The sequence below is a fragment of the Sander lucioperca genome, chromosome 9 (assembly GCF_008315115.2).
Source record: "Sander lucioperca isolate FBNREF2018 chromosome 9, SLUC_FBN_1.2, whole genome shotgun sequence".
Taxonomy (NCBI): domain Eukaryota; kingdom Metazoa; phylum Chordata; class Actinopteri; order Perciformes; family Percidae; genus Sander; species Sander lucioperca.
This window is the reverse complement of record NC_050181.1, coordinates 847,562-864,961: the sequence shown is the minus strand read 5'-3', so window position 1 is coordinate 864,961 and position 17,400 is coordinate 847,562. Positions and strand designations below refer to the sequence as shown.

General features: G+C 41.2%; 1 protein-coding gene across 7 annotated transcripts in view; it reads right to left on the bottom strand.

The window, feature by feature from the left end:
* The window catches only part of astn1 (astrotactin 1), a 522,070-nt gene extending 505,181 nt beyond the window's left edge, over nucleotides 1-16,889 (bottom strand). For 4 of the 7 annotated variants that reach the window (XR_004898191.1, XM_036004754.1, XM_031287775.2 and 1 more), the window contains exon 1: nucleotides 16,496-16,888. Coding sequence is in view for 6 of the 7 variants with exons in the window: in XM_036004754.1 (XP_035860647.1) it covers nucleotides 16,496-16,802 (307 nt within the window). In the remaining variant the exon portion in view is untranslated. Of the gene's footprint in view, nucleotides 1-16,495 lie in introns of all 7 variants that reach the window. The other 3 variants (XM_031287783.2, XM_031287785.2, XM_036004756.1) reach the window with 2 other exon arrangements.
* Between the last annotated feature and the right edge of the window lie 511 nt (nucleotides 16,890-17,400).

The following is a 17,400-nucleotide window of genomic DNA, read 5'->3' as shown; positions in this document are numbered from 1 at the left end:
ATACTGAGGAAGTAAACTACACAAACAAAAATAACTTAAAAATGTCAAGACTACTTGCTGAGCCTGTAATACATAACTGAGACAACTGAGGTAATCAACAGTTACATTGTAGACTCTAACAAAGTACTGTATAACTGATATACTTTGACTAATGGGGTAAAATGTATGTATAATGTATGTCTATTTGTGGTCCTGGCTGAAGACAAGAGCCACGCACTTGAAGATTTTATGAAGATAAAAGCATGGTACATATTACAGGTTGTGGGTGATTAACGTTAAGTGCACTGGCTGGTGCAGTTCTATGACGAAAGTTAGCTTCAGCTACGTAGCAAGCTGAAAAGGCTGATGCTCAGAATTTTTATTACAAGAACACCGAGCGTGTAAGCCAAAACGTTTTCTTGCAGTTGCATTTGCTTCTGTGTTTTGCGGCCCACTGCACATGTGCATTAGTGTTTGGTCTCGTCGCACGTTCCAGCCCATAGACTTTACATTGGGATGACATCACGAACATAAAAAAAAAAAAAAAACACTTTCCTAGTCGGTAATCGTTTCATTTTTTTTCCCCGATACCGGTGCTAAAGTGATACTTTTACAATAAAGAACGGCTTGGTTTCCGGTGGGTCAATCGCGAAACTCTTTGTTTACTTGTGCGTTGGTGTGTGCCTCGAGCCGGCATGTGTGTGTGTGTTGGGAGTAGGGGAGAAAGTTAGAGAGTGACGGCAATTATCTTCGGAGCAAGTTATGACTCTAGAGTCATAGTGAGAGAAACAAAGTGTCTCCCTTGTGCTTTCTGACCACGGTGGGAAACCTGTAGCAAGAAAAGTTAACCCTCTCCTTGATTTCATGTTGTTTATGTAGAAGGAGAACCAGGAAATGGGTCTGGGGAAATGCAACGCTGCCAAGCCACGGCCGAGCGACGTGCGTGGCCGCGACGTGTAGTTAAATTTTTCGAGAGTTGCACGTCAGGCTACGGGGTAGGGTCCGGCGTAGACTTTACACCGTTTAGCTGCCAGCATTTTAACCCTGTTTAATCCAGCTATTAGCTAACGGTAGGCTAACGTTATCTGCTGCCAAGTGTAGTGTTAACTAGCGTCACGTACAGAGTTGAGTCTGTTGGCTGTAACGTCCATTTCGGAGCATCAGAGAGAAGAGCAGGCGTTAAAGTGCCACTGAAATGAGGCACTGAAATCCGCGTTGTTATTCGTTCCGGTAGATACCGGTCGTTTAGGCACCGGTGCCATATTAGCACCGGCTCCGGGAAAGTTTTACACATATAAAACCTCCATGGATTAAAATGTAATAATACAAAGAGTAATAATTGATCTTGTTTGGTGTCTTGTCAACAGTTTAACAGACGTGTCTTTTATAATGTTGGTCTATGGAGGCAAATGCTTTTTGAACCACAAGGGAGTTTTTCATTGCAATAGCGCAAGTTGCCACTGGGACACATTGGCAGCAAGGCTGACTGGCGGCATTGTATCCGGCTCTCTTAATGCTTCCTTGAAATATAAAGAAAAGGGTTGTTGAAAGATAAAATGAAATAGAAATGGTATCATAAATACATTTGTAATTGTGTTAACTGATTAGTGGGGACAGCAAAAGCAAAAAAAAAAGCTTTCTTGTGGTGTGTCTTGAGGTTAAAGGAAGAGTATGAAGCTTTATAGTGTTTACACTATTTTATATCTTAATCCAACAACATTATTTATTGATGTATTCAGCTGTACTTTCGACTTGTCTAATAACCTTTTACTACATCTTGTCAGTTTCAAGACCCTATTTGCATAGAATGTAATCAACTTGGATGGAATTCGGATAAGTTATCTGACACATTATATTAAAGTGCCCATATTATGAAAAAATCACTTTTTCTGGGATTTGGGGTGTTATGTTGTGTCTCTGGTGCTTCCACACACATACAAACTTTGAAAAAAATCCACCCATGCTGTTTAGAGTGAGATACAGTTTCTGAATGTGTCCTGCCTTCAGTCTCTGGGTGAGCTGTTCAAAATCGGCACGGCTTGTGACGTCACAAGCCGAAACGAGCAGGCTAACCGCAACCATTAGCTCGTAGCGTTAGCATGCTAACGCTATGGCTAACGCTAGCATGCTAACGCTAGCATGCTACCTCGTTCTCAATAGCAAAGCACTGCTACAACACACACAAGTTCACCATAATCTACAAAAGAACTACTTACATGTGCGCCCTCATTTTGAAGTCTCCCAGCTAATCCTGCCTTGTAACTGACCAAAGTTGTAGAAACAGCCTTTCTTTTACGGTCTATGGAGCTAGCTAGCTGACATGATCTACATCTGAGCTACTGGGCATGTGCAGTGCGATCAAAGAGAGTACAGAAGAAGAAGAAGAAGAAAAGAGGTCTCACTCTGTAGCTAAAACAGAGACCAGCTGAAAAGAGGATCTGCAGCAGTGAGAGAGAGCACTGCAGTACAACACAAATATGGTGTTTTTTGAAAATTAAACCATGTAAACTTATTCTGGTACAACCTTAAAATACAATTATGAACCTGAAAATGAGCATAACATGGCTGCTTTAATATCTTTCCTAGTAAATTAAGTAACGCACTGGCAATTAACTAGTACTGATGTTGGACGTTAGGCTGATATCACATACAGGCATATTATGTCTTTTTTGTTGTTGCATTTTTCGAATTATTCATTTATTTTTTACGATGTTGTTGACTGAATTGATGATCAAAGTCAGCTTAGTTATTAACCCATTGCTGACGTCAACGTTCAGTTTCGTCAAACACTTAAAGAGTTTTCACTCCCAAAACATTCATCGGGAGAATCAAAACTAGTTGCACGGAGTTCAATCAAACCTAAAACTAACCATCCCTCTAAAAAAAAAATAAATAAATAAAAAATGTTGGATGTTGTATTGCCTTTGAACTGATGTCCTTCTTGAGTGTAACACCTCTCCCAGAGGTTGAGGAACTGACAGATCGAGGCCAGCCTGTGATGACAGCAGCAAATTAAGATGTATTGCTTCTACTGGGGTGATGAAATCAGGACATCAGAGGGGGAAACTGAGAAACTAGTCTGCAGCTCTCACCACAAGCTCTTCCCTGCATGCTTCCTTTAACGGAAGCTAATCTGAACACCTCTAGGGAATCTGTTTTCCATTCTTTTTCTATGGGTGAATTTCCCTGCACTTGTGTGTGCACATAATAACATGATTCCTCAACCTTTCATTTTATTTGCTCTAAGAACTCTCCAAGGTGGCCTGTTCATGGGTTGCCATACATTACTACAGCCTAATCTTAAAACAAGATTGAAAAATATTTCTAGCCAGTGCCCGACTGTTTGTCCAGCTCCTAACCCTCTCCTACTGGCCTCTGTGAGCCTGCATACAGATTACAGTTTGTTCTCCCTTGATCTCCCCAGCCTCATAAAACATGTGTAGCAGCAGTACCATTTTTTGGAAACTATATCAACAAGCTGCAAGGGAGATGGCAAAAATGGATATGTATTTGAGTGTGACACCCTGCTGATGCCGATTGCAGATTTATTTGTTCCCAAAAAAACAAAAACAAAAATCTTGGAAATGTTTACCTTTTTCATCACCACAACTGTGCTAAGATTTGGAAGAATCTATAGCACTCATGTGTTACTAGGGCTGGTACTTACATAATGAATAAATGTGTTTGAAGCAGAGTTAAAAAACTTTCAAGTACTGAAATCTGCCATTGTGCACAAAATTCTGTCAATTTAGACTAATTTTTAAGTTCTGGTATGGCTGCTTGTGTTGTGACAGCATTTAACATTTCATACAGTTGGCTGTTTTAGTTGGATTGTAGGGTAAAAGTAAAGTAAAAAGTATGTTTGGTAGCACCCAGCCATATGAAGTATGATACAATACCTGAGTTTTAGTATTGATACCTAGGGTGAGGTTCTGATAGCCTTTTTAATTTCAGATCAGGTGCCCAGACTGGCTGTGCTTCATCGCTAACAAGCACAGATGCAAACTCATCAGGGGTGAAAAAGATGACAACGATGCAAACCCTCTAGTGGGGTATAGCATGCACCCCTGACATAATTTCTTTTTAAATATCAGCTTTAAACTATGGATTCACTGTCGATTTTAGCATGAAGATATAGGAAAAACTGGCATTCACAAACCCATCCTGGAATTGATGTTCCTGCTACAACAGCCCGTTCTCACACCGAACTCCTAACTTGGGCAGTGGCTGTCAGCGTCAGATACGAGGCAAGTGTGTATGGAACACACCGGGTAGAGCAGCAGCTCAGCGGAGCTGTAAGATGACGTAGTATTAAGAGCGACAACGGTAGCAAGCAGTATTAAAGCCCGAAATTCCACGTAGGGAGGTTGGTTATGGGGGGTGGATGGGCCAAACAACACCGGGCAGCGTCAGTGAGCCAATAAGCGTTCAGCATACTTTTCCCAAGATCTAATAATGTCTGTGATTGGCTGTCTAACGTTACACGTCGTAGAGACACGCAGAAAAAAACTCCACGTTACGCACAGAGACAGGGCTCACAAAAAAAGTATGGTTTAGGAACCGGTATCAAAGTCATTGTATTGGTATTGAAAAATGTTGAACGATACCCAGCCCTAGGAATGAGGGTGGAAAGCCGAAACTGAGACTACGTTGTAGGTACGTTGCACGTCCCCCGCAAATGTTTCTCCTTCCTCCCTTCCTCTGCCCCTGCTGCTGCGGCGATAAAAACACCACCTTTCTTTAAAACTCCTGTCTAAGCACCCGATCATGTTGCCATGGAAACCATTAAATAGCAGCTATGCGCCTCACAGTGTCTCTCCTTCTCATTCTCTCTCTTTCTATCTATATCTCCTTGCTCTCCCTCTGTCTCCTCCTGCTGAGATGTCCCCCACAGACCTCTGTCCAAACACCAAAACATCCCTTGGTCTCTGCTTGATGTTACTAGCAGATTTATTCTCAAGGAAGGGGCAATAAAGACGACAGGGATTTCCCTACCATTATAAGGCTTAGGTGCCTCACCCAAGCCGTCGTGGGCACCACCTAAGCCGAATGAATGTAAAATCAATGTGAGCATCAGAACAAAAGACTTTGGATCAGATCTAATGGTTGTAGTTGGTCCCCAGTAGAATTCTTTAGCAAGTTTTGTCTTTAAGCTTTTTGAGTGTAATTTTTTAATATGTGCTCTAGCTTTTCCAACATTTTAAACTGATATGGTAGTAATTACAATGGTCCAAAATTGTGTGAAATTGCATTTTAATTTTTTTTTTATTGAAAGACTTTCTTTAGGGATGACCCCTAAACCCTCCGCAAAATATGTGGCCCCAAGTCTTCCACAAACCTTGGGAAAACACTGCAGACATGAGGATTCTATGGTGGTAAATCAAGGCACATACTCAGATCTGTTGGAAGCATGTTGGGCATAACCAGCAGATTGTTGGTAAGTTTTGGACAAGATGAAGTGCTGTGGTGAAGCACAAAGGAAGGTTTCATTATCCCACCCGAATTTCTGGATAAGGATATAAACTGGGAACTGGAACCTGAGGGAGTTTATGGACAAAAAGAGGGAGGAGAAACTCAGAATGTCGTGAAGGTCTTTCGTAGAGTTGTGTATTCCACCTCACCAATGAATCCATAGGAAGTAAACATCTATATATTCATATATCTGTGATGATTTAGAAACTTGGAAACCCGTGAAGAAAAGCTTTGCTAAATTTCAGCCAAGAAGTTGTCATTTTGCAAGAGCACACTTCTGGATGAGCAGCACTATTCTTCACTATTATGTACACTGACATTGGAAATGACAAAATGAAATATACTGAAATATTTACTTGATTTTTGACTGTAGTGTGTACGGACACATGTTCCTACAATGTAACACAGGTCAAGAGACACATAATAGCTAATCAGTGGGGCTGTAACGTCACATTACGCTGGGTCACGGTATGGTGCACACAGAATACACTGCATGCAGATTGAGGCACGTAATGTGGAGCCAAAGTTTACAAGCGCAAGTTCCGCCTGGAAACCTTTAGCGTATACAACAGAAGTTACCACAACAAGCAGATTGGCGTTTGAGTCAGTCGCTATGGCGAGCTCAAACAAAACACCAAAACTGGACTACGCCAGCAACGGAGAGAGAGTTGGGTTACACTTTACTTGAAGGTATCTACATAAGAGTGACATGACACTGCCATGAACGTGTCATAAACATTATAAACAAGTCATAAACGTTTATGACATAACGCTTCTGTCATTCAGTGTGATTCGTTTTTTGTCATGACAAGTTAGGGTTAGGGTTCATGTGTCATGAAAGTGTCATGTGTTCATGAAGGTGCCATTCGACGGCATCACCCAGATGTGCTGATCACTGAGATGATACATGTCTGGGTGCTCTGAATGTTTAAATATATACTAACTGAAACATTCCCCTAATGCAGAAGTTGTAACTTTGATTATTCTCTTTATTTTGTATTTTCAATTTCATTGCATAGAAGGTGCTTTTCAGTTTTGTGGTTTTGGCATTTAGGGAAAGGGTTTCTTCAAATGTTTCCTGTTTTTATAATGAAAATTGTTTACCAAAGTTGCCAGTGGGTCAAATGCTCCCTTAGTGCCTGTGAGGGTTGTGTCCTTATGCATTTAGGTTTTTACAGAAATGCAACAAACCGTGACTTTTGTGTACTGTTACACCCCTACTATTTAGGGATTGTTGGGTAGAGCTGAGAAAAGCCAAAAAATTAAGCCATGAATCAGTTTAGGTTTCAAAATGTGCATGTGGCAGTATAATTCTAAAGCCTCTGAGTAATGTCCAGCAGCACAGCACATGTATAATATATATATTATGTCCTGTTAGCACAGTCATTTTAATATACTACATTTTGATATAACAAAAAGAGTCCTGACAGCATAGTATTTGGGTATAGTATGGAAATGGGACATGGTAACTCCACAAGTGGTTGACATATGCTGTTAACAATCCCTGCACACCTTCACATTATTGTCCTACTCACATAAAAGTCGTATTTTTGATGTGCATATAAATGTGTCTCCTACTTTAGGAATGTATGCCAACATTACAGAGGCAATACTAACAAACAAAGATGTATGTGAAGATTCTGGAAGCAGAGGTATCAGAAGTATTCACATTCATTACTCAGGTAGAAGTATAGATACTAGGGTTTAAAAAGACTTCTGTAGAAGTTGAAGTATCAACTCAAGCTTTTTACTCAAGTAAAAGTGTAAACGTACTGGTTTCAAAACTACTTAAAGTATAAAAGTAAAAGTAATGTGAGGGAAAAAAATAATATCAATATGCTTTTTCAAATTAGACGGCGAGTTTTGGAAACAATTAGCTCGTGGTACTTGGGTGCGCAGAGCTTGCAGCGCATTCCAAAGGAGTTGTTTTTGCATCCAAACATTTCGAAAACTTCTTCCAGGTACGGCCAGGGATGTAGAAAGGTTGGCTGGTCTTCCTGGCTACCAACCTCCTCGCTGGTGCTTGGTTGGGACATTTCGCTCGAGTTCTCTTGAGTCTCTGCCACGGACATCTTCGTACTAGGCTACATACGTCTGCTATTTGTGATTTGTGTCATGTGCAGGTGCGATGGATCGCGTACAAACTAATAGGATGTTGGAATGGTATATGTTTATACTTCTCATCCAACCACAATCAAATTCACTATATCCGGATGGTGCGATTCATCTGGATAGGTTTTGGGTTTTTTTTGGTGACGATGACAAGCCGGAACAAAAACAAGCCAAACTGAAATAGGAGTAACGAGGCTATTTTTAAAATGTAAGGAGTAGAAAGTACAGATAATTGTGTGAAAATGTAAGGAGTAGAAGTAAAAAGTCTGCTGTAAAATAATTACTCCAGTAAAGTATAGATACCCAAAATTTCTACTTAAGTAAGGTAACAAAGTATTTGTACTTCGTTACTTGACACCTCTGTCTGGAAGGAACTGCACCCACTATTGCAACAACATTAAAATAGACAAAAAAAACACCAAAAGTAACTGAACTGCCCCAAACAGACAGATGGCACTACTTCTGCTAAGCTGCTTCACGCGCCCTCCATTGTTCGCCTAAAATGACAACTAGTTGTCAACACTGTTAAAAGCAGCTTCAAACAAACAAAGTCTGTGTACTGTGGCGCTGCTACATTAGTCACAGAGAGTAGGATAAAAGGCTGAAGCAGCAGTTTATTCATGAGCCAGCTAATTAGCACTTTTAATGGCCGGCCTAAAAGTCACTGCCTTTCAACTACCAACTGTTGAAATTCTCAACGAGCAACCCTTAATGAGTGGACGTTAGAGAATGTGCTGACCTGTCAGTGATATGCTGTAATGAACTTTTGTGCTTTATTGTCATGTGAAAAGCAGAAAAGTTCTGAAAAGTTAAATTAACATTAAAGTGAAAGAACTTTGAAACTTTAGGTCTGATCTCCCCTTTGCATACTAAGCTTTCGGTTTGTTCTGATTTAGAATTTAGATTGGAATTCGGAAAAGTGGATAGATTTTTAAATGATCCGTACAAATTAAAATCACTGACTTAATCCTCTGTTTTTATTTTATGTTTTATTTTTTTTTTATTTAGTGCGTGAACACAGCCTAGACAAGAGCTGCAGTCAGCAGAAAGATACAAAAGAATGTTGACAGAAATGAACGTCTACAATCATACAAATTCATACTTTTTAATTTTTAGATCCCTCGAGAGGTTAAACTATCCAGTAATTGACTGGAAAAAAGATGAAAGTAAAAAATGATCAAATTGGTGTTGAGGAACTATTCATTTAAAAATCTTTATTTGATTTTGATTTTCTGTCTGTTGTGCAATTTACACGAGGCCAAAGATGGTTTCTTGAGGAAAGAAGCACCACTCTGTATTATTTTGATATTTAAAAGGATAGAGAGTGGACTTTGATTAAAGGACAATTCCGGCGCAAAATTAACCTAGGGGTTAATAACATATGTGTACCGAGTCAAACGTTCTCTGGGATATGTTTTCATGCTAATTGAATGCCTCTCTAGCATTAAACAAGCTAACGCAAACCTGTGGATAGCTGCTAACGCTAGCTTTCGGGGCAGATGGTAAATCGCTATTTTATACCACTAACAAGGCTCAAAATAGCACCACACTTCAACGGTAGCATAATGAGGGTCCCTACATGTAAACCGAAGCATTGAGAACTTTGTAAGTGTACAGACAGTATATTAAAAAGATAGATTATAAAGACAGTCATGTTTATATGAGGGCGCCATCTTGGAAAACAGTCATGAGCAGTTGAACGACAAACGCCGTGCAACCAGTAACCAGTAACATAGCTCAAACAGAGCGTTTGTGATTCGACTGCTTATGACTGTTTTACAAGATGGCGCCCGCATGTAAACATGAACGCTTCGAGCACATTGCACTCAGGACTCAAAGGTGGCATGTACCGTAAGTACAAGCACCAGTGGAGTTTAATGCCATTTAGATTGGCAACAATGTCAAACTTTCTATGGAAGGGATCTGAAATGTACCAGCCAAATTATTGTTCCAGAAAGCTGATTTGAATGGGCAGCAGTTAAGGGCTGACTACCTTCCAAGCCTGCGTCCCAGATGTGTAAATCACTGCCAGAGGAATTATTACCTCACCTCCTGCACAATTTATGGCACAACACCAAAAGGATAAATTCCTAATAACCTAGCTGGGCTTCTCTGACACTAACTAGTGGCTGCAGTCCTGCAGCTAAAAAATGTACTGTCAGTCACATAATCTCCTCTTCTCAAATTGCTTCTTAGATGCTTCACAGAGAAACAATTTGGCGAGAAAACTGTGAGCCACTGTAAACGGTGGAAGAAATGTGGAATTTAACTTGCACCCAACCCACCACACTAACACACACACACACACACACACACACAAACACACACACACAAACAAACGCGCATTTAAAACCAGATATACTTTTCAAAATATGTTACTTCAAAGAGGTTGACAGGGTAGGGAAATTAAAAGAATCTCAGCATGCCTCATTACAAGATTCCTTTTTTCTCTTCCCAAAATGAGGCACAGAGCTTTATGGTTCCGCCTTCCAACTAGAGCAGTGAGACCATCCCTTAAACATTTCTGATCTATGTCTCTCTGAGGTCTTCAAACACACCAATAATTACTGGGGGTTAGCTGAGGATGATGTGTCCTGATGAGACATGGATGAGGACTGGGGACTGCTGCTGGTGAGCGGGGTACTGTGTGATAAGCTACACTACTGCATTAAGCTGTTTGAAGTGGTCAGGGTCTTAAGTCAAAACCCGCAAGTGTCTTTTATTTAAAGTGATGCTCAGTATTTTACTATCAAACATTTCTCGCCTGTAGGGGTTGAAGGATGCTGAATTTCTGTCAGTTACAGAAGAAAGTATTAAAATGTCCACTTCGGGAGCCACTCCTAAAGCATCTACTTCTCCACTCGCCATACATATTCTCCATACTGTATCTTCCAAACACTGATATTTGCTTCCCAAAATATGGCTGTATACACTTCTTTAACAGAAAGCAGTAAACAGTATATTTGAGTAGCGTATTCATGCAAATGTACAGTATACCAAACATATGGTTGGACAGTAAACTCTCTATGGATGTTTTGACACATGTTGCCTCCTGTTACACATGGAATGCAAACAAGAAAACAAAAGACAATATATAAGTGCTGCTCCAACATAACTATGTGCACAAGAAGGAACATTACAGCAGCGATGAAGCACTGTGAGTATATTATGGTTAACAATTTTTGTTTTTCTCGATTGAAAGCCTGACTGACTGTTGTAGAGTATCAGGAGCAATAAGCACTCCATTGGAAGGACTTTGTTGCCTTGCTCTGGTAATAGTCCATCAGGTAATGCTTTTGACTTCCTTTGAACACAATAACAGTCAAATTATTCTCTCATTTGCGGCTACTTCTTCAGCAAGCACAATGCTTAATTGACAGCAATCCACAGCCTGACACGCACAAAAAAAACAGCTAGTTTGGTTAGCCACAAAGTTATTTGTTTCGCAGGGCATACCAAACTGAAACAAGCCAGGATCCACCCACAGTTATGGATGAATACATTGCACCCCTTCTTAACAAGGTAGGTTTAAAACTAATAGGGCTGTATCAGATTTGGCTGTTTAATACGACTATTTGACTTTTCATTTCTTTCTTTTTTTCATATAGACTATCAAGCAACGCTTTATTGAACGGCCAGATTTTTGCACAGGGTTTGGCCAAATAATCAGGGTGTCACTGATGTTCAATTAATATAGTAAACAAGCCGGGGTGCCGAGGCGCCTGGTCAGTTCACCTAGTAGAGCATGTGCTCCATATACAGAGGCTCAGTCCTCGCCGCAGCAGCCCCGGGTTCGATTCCAATCTGTGGCCCTTTGCTGCATTTCATTACCCCTGTCTCTCCCCTTTCATGCCTAAAAACGGTCCTGTCAAATAAAGGCCTTAAATAATCTTAAATATAGTAAACAATTTAGCCCTCTGAGGTCATGCGAAAATGTGCACAATTTTTTGCAGACACTAGATGTCAAACAAAAGCCAGAGACTATATCTATTCAGTTACCGTGAGCTGTAGATTTACCACTTCTAAGCAGAAGGTAGAAGATAACGTTATCTCGGAGCCTGACCGGCTCTTCCTCCCTCTCACTCAGACTCTCCCTGGGCCTGGGTCCGAAGCTGCCTGTACCGGAGAGCAGCGTGAAAGAGAGGAGTGCTCACTCTGCAGCTACTTCTGGGGACGGAAATGTCCCCAGAAGTACACTGGAATACCATTTCAATTCAACATTACATTTCTTAACTAGCCAGAGACTTGGCAACAACTTTGCCAAAACACAGATCTGTGCTGTATCCAATACGTTCCTGAAACCTAAGGAATGTGTTGTCAGTTTACCTCCCGAAGCTGCAAGCAGATACAGCTCCAAAATCTAATCAGATAATCTGCTTTACTCTAAAGAGATAGGTTATTACTGCTGCTGAGTTAGCCTACACTTAGGGCCCTATTTTAACAATCTAGGCGCACGGCGTGAAGCGCCTGGCGCAAGTGCATTTAGGGCGTGTACAAATCCACTTTTGCTAGTTTAACAGTGTAAAAAAGGGTACGTGCGCCAGGCACATGCTCCAAAAGGGTTGTACTTAGTGTCTTAATTAATCAGAGGTGTGTTTTGCATGTAACATGCAATAAACCCATTCCCTTTCAAAGCCAGGCGCATTGCTAATATGATGGTGGATTTGCTCAGCAGGAGATTTTCAGGAGAATAAACTGATCTGCTCACGCGTGAAGTGAAAGCGCGAACAGATCATATGATACTATTCCACATTTTTATATTTTTATTTGTAATCTTTTGCATGTTTGTGTGCTGCTGCACGTACCTGTGTGTGTAACAAGCATAGTGTGCACGCTGTGCACGAGTCTAGGTGCATTTTACTAATGCACTGTTAAAATAACAATGAAATGCTGCATTATTGACTTTAGACCAGGTCTTTGTTGGTCATTTTCTGCTGTCTCAAGATAAAAATACGCCAAGAATACACCTGAACACACTCCAAAGACACTTGCGTTGGGCTTTGCACTGCGCCGAGGTGCAAGATAGGGCCCTATGTGTTTACAGTAAGACACACAGATGCTTAGCCTGGCTCTGCCTTCCTACTTACTTCCACTCAATTTTCATTTCCCTTCAGTACTCCGTCTGGGTTTGCGGTATATTCTTGGGTTTTCTCTGGCCAAATATTTGGCGGTCCAATCAGCGAACAGAGGGAGTGGCTGAGAACGATGACATTGAGGACGTGCGCTAGAAAGATGCGAGCGAAGCCATTCGGTCCGTTTTGGCAACGCTGCCGAATATCCAGAAGTTAAAGCCCGAGCAAGAACAGTCTTTGCTGAGTTTTGTTGGTGGCCATGATGTTGTGGCCCTCCTCCCCACGGGGTTCGGGAACAGTTAGATTTTCCAGCTCGCTCTGTTAGTGGTGAAGGAGTTGGCTAAGGCTAACGCTAGCGATGCTAATGCTAAATATAAGCCAATAGTTGTTGTCGGTCTCCCCTCTTGTTGCACATGCGCATGACATACGTCACGACCAAACACATATATATATATATATATATATATATATATATATATATATACACACACACACACACACACACACACACACACACACACACACAACAAGTGAACGTTGTGATTTGTTATCCAAAGCTGGCACCCCTTATATCATAAAAGAGGCTTTGTTAGACAGCAAAGGAAATCACAGCAACACACAAAAGAAAATTTAACAAATAAATAAATAAAAGGCAGCAGCTGCTCCAGTGTTTATACTTGGGAGGCAGCAATGCTACTTGCACCAAGAATGTGCAATAGTGTTTGGCTCCCCAGTGTGAAATTTCATCAAAAGTTTTCCTTCCTGGAGTAGAATGCTACATAAGGACATGTCAGATACAAATTCAGACTCATTAATATGCAACACCAGTCCTGAGAGATCTGTTGTGCTGTACATTTGCCTTAGCTTATTTCCCTCCAACCCCATAATGAATTAACTGTTGTCTAAATTAGGCCTTTAAATTAACAATTCAAAGAGTCACCACGGTCTCATAGCGTAAACACTCTATAACACAGCAATCATCATAAGGGACCATCACAGGACTATTCCCAAAATCCATATGTCTGTTAATTAAAACAGACGTAGAAATTATATTACATATACACAGCAGTGCTTTCTGGAGGACTGACAAACAACTGAATATCTATTATGACAGTGGTGAAAAAGCAATTCATGCAAGACATGTAATAAGTGATACTTCTGCCAGCAGCTTCTATGTTGTACCTTCCTTCCTTACTTTCAAGTCTGGGCGGAGAAAACTATGAGGAAGTGCTACCCCTTGAGTGGCACACCACTCAAAATTGCCATCAAGCTCAAAGTTCAAACTATTCAACCTTTCAAAGCGCAACCAATGAGATAAAAAGGTAGACAGAAGCCATGATGACGTATACCTGCGCTGAGCTCTGCGCTGGCTGTGCCATTGTTTCCTATGGGGAGAAAAGAAGCTCTACCCGTGGCATGGCGCCCTGCTCGGAATTGCCACCGAACTCTGCGCTCAAAGTTAAAAAAAAATTCAACTTTGACCTCATTGCCGCTGCCCTTTTGAATGTGCCACCGCCAGGAGCAATAATGGCGTATACCTGCGCTGCGCCTCTGAAGTGCCTGCACTATGCTCTGTGCCATACATCGGGGTTTTACCGCTAATTATGTGCAGGCTGCTTTACAGCACTGCTCTCCTTTACAAAAGCCTACAGTGCAAGCATTTCACTGCATATGAGAGTGAAAATGTAAGCATGTTAAATATTATGATGGTGTACCGTTGAGTTCACACTGAGGTTGCCAAAAGGATTTGCTAAACTCAGAAGCTCCCAAATCTGGTTTTGGATTTGTCCTCTCTCTCTCTCTCTCTCTCTCTCTCTCTCTCTCTCTCTCTCTCTCTCTCTAGCAAAGACCAGTTTAGAAAAAAGTTAAAGTGACAAACGTTGCCGGTGGCAGGTCATATCAGCTGTCAAAGCTGTAACTTTCATTCAGTTAAATCTTTTTTTATAAAAACGTGTTTATATTCCCCAAAAATATTTGCTTTGGGTTTGGCACAAACATGTTAGATGCTGAAAACGTTCAAACGATACCCAGAACATGTGTCTCACAAAGGTAAGTGATGCTTCATAATAATTTATAGTGTTCTGTACTTTTTAGATGTCTTGAATGAATTGTCAACCACAACTAGCTGCTCTGACAACCCATAGTCATTTCCCCTTGTTCATTTGAAAATATATTTAGAAGTAATACTGCAGTTTGCATCATTGCCTGTGTTGTTGTAGCTAATTGGATAAAACCCTGGATGTGGGTGATGTTAAGCTAGAGTTAGAAATTAACTATTGTGAATTCTTAATACTGAAAAAATGTCAGGATTGAACGCATAAGTGACATGTCCATGGTTGTCATGGCGGTCAGGGGATTAAGAAGCCAGCCAGAGACCCTTTTTTGCACGTCACCCCCCTTTCTCTCTCCCTTCTTGTTTCATCTCAGCCTTTTACTGTGTGGTGACAAAGGTAAAAAATAAAATGGCCACAAACATACTTGAGAAAAGTCTAAATGTTCACGGAAATGAAACAATGCTATAAATAGTTTATTTATGAGAAAGTCTGCAGAGCATCTGTGCCATCCATTCCACTGTTTATAAGCAACAAATTACCCTAAAATGATGCTGACAATTACCTGATTAGTGATAGCTTGAGTTTTTTTAAGCCTATATGTATGGTTGGATATACTGTATTTATCTTGATTTTTTTATTATGACGTATGTAACAAAAGCAGCATATTTCTTTAGCCACACAGGGCAAATTGCATGCTCATCTGTCAAACAGAGAGAGAAACAGAAAACTCAATTTTCCATGTAAAATGCTTACAGGAAAAGGCAATTCAGACAGGCAGTTGCTTTGAGAAGTGACAACAAAGATACATGGACAGATGAAAACAGCTGAGTAGATCTAACAGCCAACAGGAGGTGCTTTTTTGGATGATTGTTGACTTGGGTCAATAGAACACTAAATACTTGTACAATCAGGCCCATAGCTAACACTAAATCATCACACAAACATCCAAAGGCACACAGTTAACACAACTGGGTGTATAAATGTTATATTGCAAACCACGTGCCTCACTGCTCGTCGTAGCAGAGGGAGATCCTCACGGTAGCAGCAGCAGGGGCGATTCAGCACCATGGACAGCGGCCAGCTAACTTCCACAACGCAAACTTTTTTCTGCTTTCTGCCAAACTCCCTGCTATTCAAACATAGCTTAATGTCCAGTTAAAATGGACCTGGTTTGCTCTAAACTTTGATAAAGTTGGTTTTCTAAAGCCTAAAAACTATCATTTAAGCAATTATTAAACACACAAGACATGGGCAGCACAAAATGACCATGTAACAACAATAACAAGATGAGCGTTAAGAGTTGTACTTAAGTGAAAGTAGTTTGGCTGCATGCTAGTTTGTTAACTAGCAAGTAGTTCCCTACACATGTAGCTAACCGAGCCACTTGTGTAAGCTAACATTAGGGAGAATATACAAGGCATGAGAGGGACGCTTCTCTTACAAATGTATTGCTGGCTATACTTAAATGTGAATAAACTACAATTTTGTTAGCATAATGCGGCCTATTATTTGCAACAATAAGTGCTAAGTGTTGATTTAGCTCACCATAGTGTTATCAATAGCAGACTCTAAACTAATTATCAACCATTGACTGACTCATTATGACGTATAAACGCAGCTAATCGCGTTAGCCATTTATTCTGGTTGTTATATAGCCTGATAATGTGTTTAAAGCAATGAAAACATGGTATGGTGCCAGGCCTAAGCTAAAGATGTTCCGGTGTAATGATAAAGAGTGAAGGGGGTTGTAATCTGCTTAATTAGCGGCTAATGAACCGCGGAGACCGTCGTGTTTTAAAAACTCACCTAAGACGAAAAAAGGGAGCTCGGTGTTTTCCAGGTCGTCCACCACCACGACGTCTCCGGGAAAATCGTTTCGAACGGAGAACAGCAGCTTGGGCTCGGAGGCCGACGGACTGTGCATGATGTTTAGGTCGTTTTCCCTCAAAAACGGCAAAGCCGACACGGTGACGCTCTTCATCTTACACTCGGTGTCCTGGCTCTGGTCCTCGTCACCATTTAGACATTGGACATGAGGCGTTATGACGACCAGGAGGACCCACGCGAGCCCCAGCAGAAGCAGCGGTCTCAGCCCCATGTTGATGCTCGCCATCTCCGTCGCTCAGTTTCCTCTCCCCTCCTCGCTGTTTCTCTCGCAGGCTGCTTCGGTCCCTCAGCCGGCGGATGAGAGAGCAGCAGAATGAGTGAGGGGGGGGGGGGGGGATAGGCTACATCGGAGGGCTCTCACAGTGTGGAAATCAAACGCACCTTGTTCTCACATATGATCAATCACAGCTTCTCCTTTTTTTTTTTTTTTTTTTTTTTTTTTTAGATACACCACTGAACATTGACTGTGTGGTTGTTGTGCGTTTTATTGCTGTTGACCCCTTTCCTGTAATACATCGATAAGCTGTCCAAATTGCTGTAATGGATGAGCATAGATTGCCAACAGGACATGCACCCAGAATGCCCTGTGGGTCCCGTCACCAAAAGTCTCATCATTTCTAATTTAAATGTACATGTGACCCCCTCATCTCCAAGCGACACCACTGAGCATCTTTAGTAGTTCCCCTGACCTCTGTGATTCGGTGGACACTCGACTGGGTGCATTCATAATAGCCTAATTGATGGGGTAGATGCACAAGCTGAATGTGAAAACTCCCAGTCAGTGTCTGTATTGCCACCACAACAGATAGAAAGGGCAGATCATT